At 66.6% G+C, this 2,528-nt stretch overlaps 1 protein-coding gene across 1 annotated transcript in view; it reads left to right on the forward strand.

The window, feature by feature from the left end:
• The window catches only part of HEXDC (hexosaminidase (glycosyl hydrolase family 20, catalytic domain) containing), a gene marked incomplete at its 3' end in the record, with an annotated part of 10,103 nt that extends 7,576 nt beyond the window's left edge, over positions 1–2,527 (forward strand). Inside the window, 6 exon segments of the mRNA XM_014531248.1 lie at positions 1–158; positions 845–927; positions 1,262–1,340; positions 1,414–1,515; positions 1,854–1,943; positions 2,431–2,527. The exon segment at positions 1–158 is cut by the window's left edge and continues 7 nt beyond it. Coding sequence (XP_014386734.1) covers positions 1–158; positions 845–927; positions 1,262–1,340; positions 1,414–1,515; positions 1,854–1,943; positions 2,431–2,527 — 609 coding nt within the window.
• Position 2,528: the final 1 nt, after the last annotated feature.

Below are 2,528 nucleotides of genomic sequence, written 5' to 3' on the forward strand. Positions count from 1 at the left end.
CGGCTGTGGGCCGCCAGCGCCTTCAAGGGGGCCACGGGGCCGAGCCAGGCCCTGCCCCCCGTCGAGCACCACCTCCGGAACAACCTGCAGTGGCTGCAGGTGGCGGCCCAAGGGCGGAAAGACACACTGCAGGGCATCATCCTGACCGGCTGGCAGAGGTGAGCCGCCCGGAGCCCATCCTGGAGGGCGAGGCAGCTCCCGTGGCCAGGACACACCGCCCTCCTCGCCATCCAGGCTGGGCCTCTGACCGGGAGGGAAGGGCAGATGCTCTGGGGGTGGCGGGGGAGTAGCCAGGGCCCCTCACACCCTGTAGCTGCCCCCAAACTCTGCCCAGGGCATGCTTTCCTCCTGGCCCCGCCCTGTGGCCCGCGTGCCCGTCCACAGTCTGCAGCCTCTGTGAGGCCACACGCAGCGGCTCATGCACAGTGGGGACCAGGACAGAAACTGGCTCTTCACGATTTCATACCAGTTGCAGATCTGAGCTGTGAAAGGACCCTGTTCCTGGCCAGGTCTCACCTAGGATTGGGGTCAGGGGAGAGGCCAGGTGGCCCTGGCACCAAGGGCAGGGAGAGCGGACCCGCAGCAGCTGGAGGCAGGGCCTTTGAGGGGAGCCATGCCCTCCGCCCCCACTCACAAAGCCGAACTCTGAGGATTTCAGGGTGGCGACCACAGAGCATTGAGGCCGGCTGGGCGGCGGGTGGGCCTGCACACCCGGGAGCCAAGGGTGCTTCCGGAGGCAGAGCCAGCTCTGCAGGACGCTTCTCGCTTCTCGGTCCCGTCCCGGTGCCAGCGTCTGCTCCCGGGAGCGGGAGCGGGAGCTGAGCGCCCTCTCCTGTGGGCTCAGGTACGACCACTTCTCTGTGCTGTGTGAGCTGCTGCCCGTGGGCATCCCGTCCCTGGCCGTTTGTCTGCAGTCGCTCCTACACGGTAAGGTGCCCTGCTCTCCCTGGAGGCCGGGGCTAGGCTGCGGCCTTCCTCAGCCGTTCGGGACGACGCTCCTGTCCCCACTCCGCCACCACCCGCCACTGCAGCCAGGTTCCCAAGCCTAAACCCAAGACAGGCTAGGAAGTCAGGGGGACGTGCCCCCGGACACAATGAACCCTGAAAAGAAACCCATGCCGCCTGGGGTAGGACGGTGCTTCTGCCTTGGCTGCAGGGACATCCCGGGTGCCCGGGCTGGTGGGCTGGGGAGGTGGGCGCCACGGGAGCGCCGTGATGTGCCCAGAGCGGTGACGGACCTGCCACCTCTGCTGTGTTTCAGGAGGCTTCACCGAGGACGTGAGGGCACGAGTGCAGAACCTGCTCGGGATCTCGAGCCTGGAAATCGCCGGCGTCCTGAGGTGATCCCCCAGCCTCAGCGCTGCCCCTCCCCTCACGCCCGGCCCCGTCTCAGCTCCTGGGTTCTCTGTGCAGCGAGGGGACCGGCTCCTTCCCTGGCAGTGACATCCTGGCCCTCGTCATCCAAGTCAGCCTGCACCTGCGCAGCTCTGTGGACGAGATGCTGCAGAGGGACAGGTGAGCGGGGCCCAGGAGAGAGGGGGCACGGGAGTGTGGGCACAGGGGAGTGGGGGTGCGGGCGAGAGGGGGCACAGGGGAGTGTGGGCACAGGGGAATGGGGCACGGGCAAGAGGGCACAGGGGAGTGTAGGCACAGGCGAGAGGGGGCACAGGGGAGTGCCCCCCCCACACACACACACCCAGGGCGGGGGCCTGCCCATCCTGCACCAAAACTTTCTGGGGGGAAAACTTGTTAAAATGCCTGGGAGACTGGGATGACCTCAGAGGTGTTACTGAAAACCCCCGAGGTTTCCTGGCCCCCGTGCTCGGGGCCCACCTGTGTGGTGCTTCCCCCAGGTATGTGACAGGCTGGTTCAGCCCCTACCACCGCAGGCGGAAGCTCATCCACCCGGTCATGATCCAGCACATCCAGCCCCAGGCGCTCAGGTAGCCCCTGCCGTGCCCACCCCTGGAGCTGGCGTCCTCTGCCACACGGTGGCTGCTCTGTGGCCATTGGCTGTCCCGAGCCTGGACTCCCAGGTGCCCCTGAACGTTAGTGAAGCCAGCATGTTCCCAGCCTGAGGAGGGAGGGTGACCAGAATGACCGGGAAGGGTCCAGGCTCACTGTGGAGCCAGACCCCGGGGCCCACCCTGGCCCCCCAGCTGGCATGAGCCCGCGTCCTCCCTGGCACCAAGGAGACAGGGTCCTGCCAGCCAGTCCTCTGGGCACTGGGCTCTGTGCAGACTGTCCCTACTGAGTGTCAGTGCTGTGCACCTTGATGGGTGTAGGTCTTAAGGAAATCCCAGGTTCAGATGTTAAAATGTGTCCTCAGTCATGGATTCCCAACAATGCGACAGCGCGTTGCACGGATGGGTAAACTGAGGCACAGAGCTGCTCCGATGCACGGGATCCTCACGGCTGCCGGGGCCTCAGTCTCCTGGGCAGGTGGAGCGCCCTCGCGCAGGAGCTGGCGGCCGCCCTGCACCGCGTCTTCCCCAAGGACACCGTGGAGGAGTGGCTGCAGGAGAACG

The sequence above is a fragment of the Myotis brandtii genome, unplaced genomic scaffold (assembly GCF_000412655.1).
Source record: "Myotis brandtii unplaced genomic scaffold, ASM41265v1 scaffold797, whole genome shotgun sequence".
Classification (NCBI taxonomy): domain Eukaryota; kingdom Metazoa; phylum Chordata; class Mammalia; order Chiroptera; family Vespertilionidae; genus Myotis; species Myotis brandtii.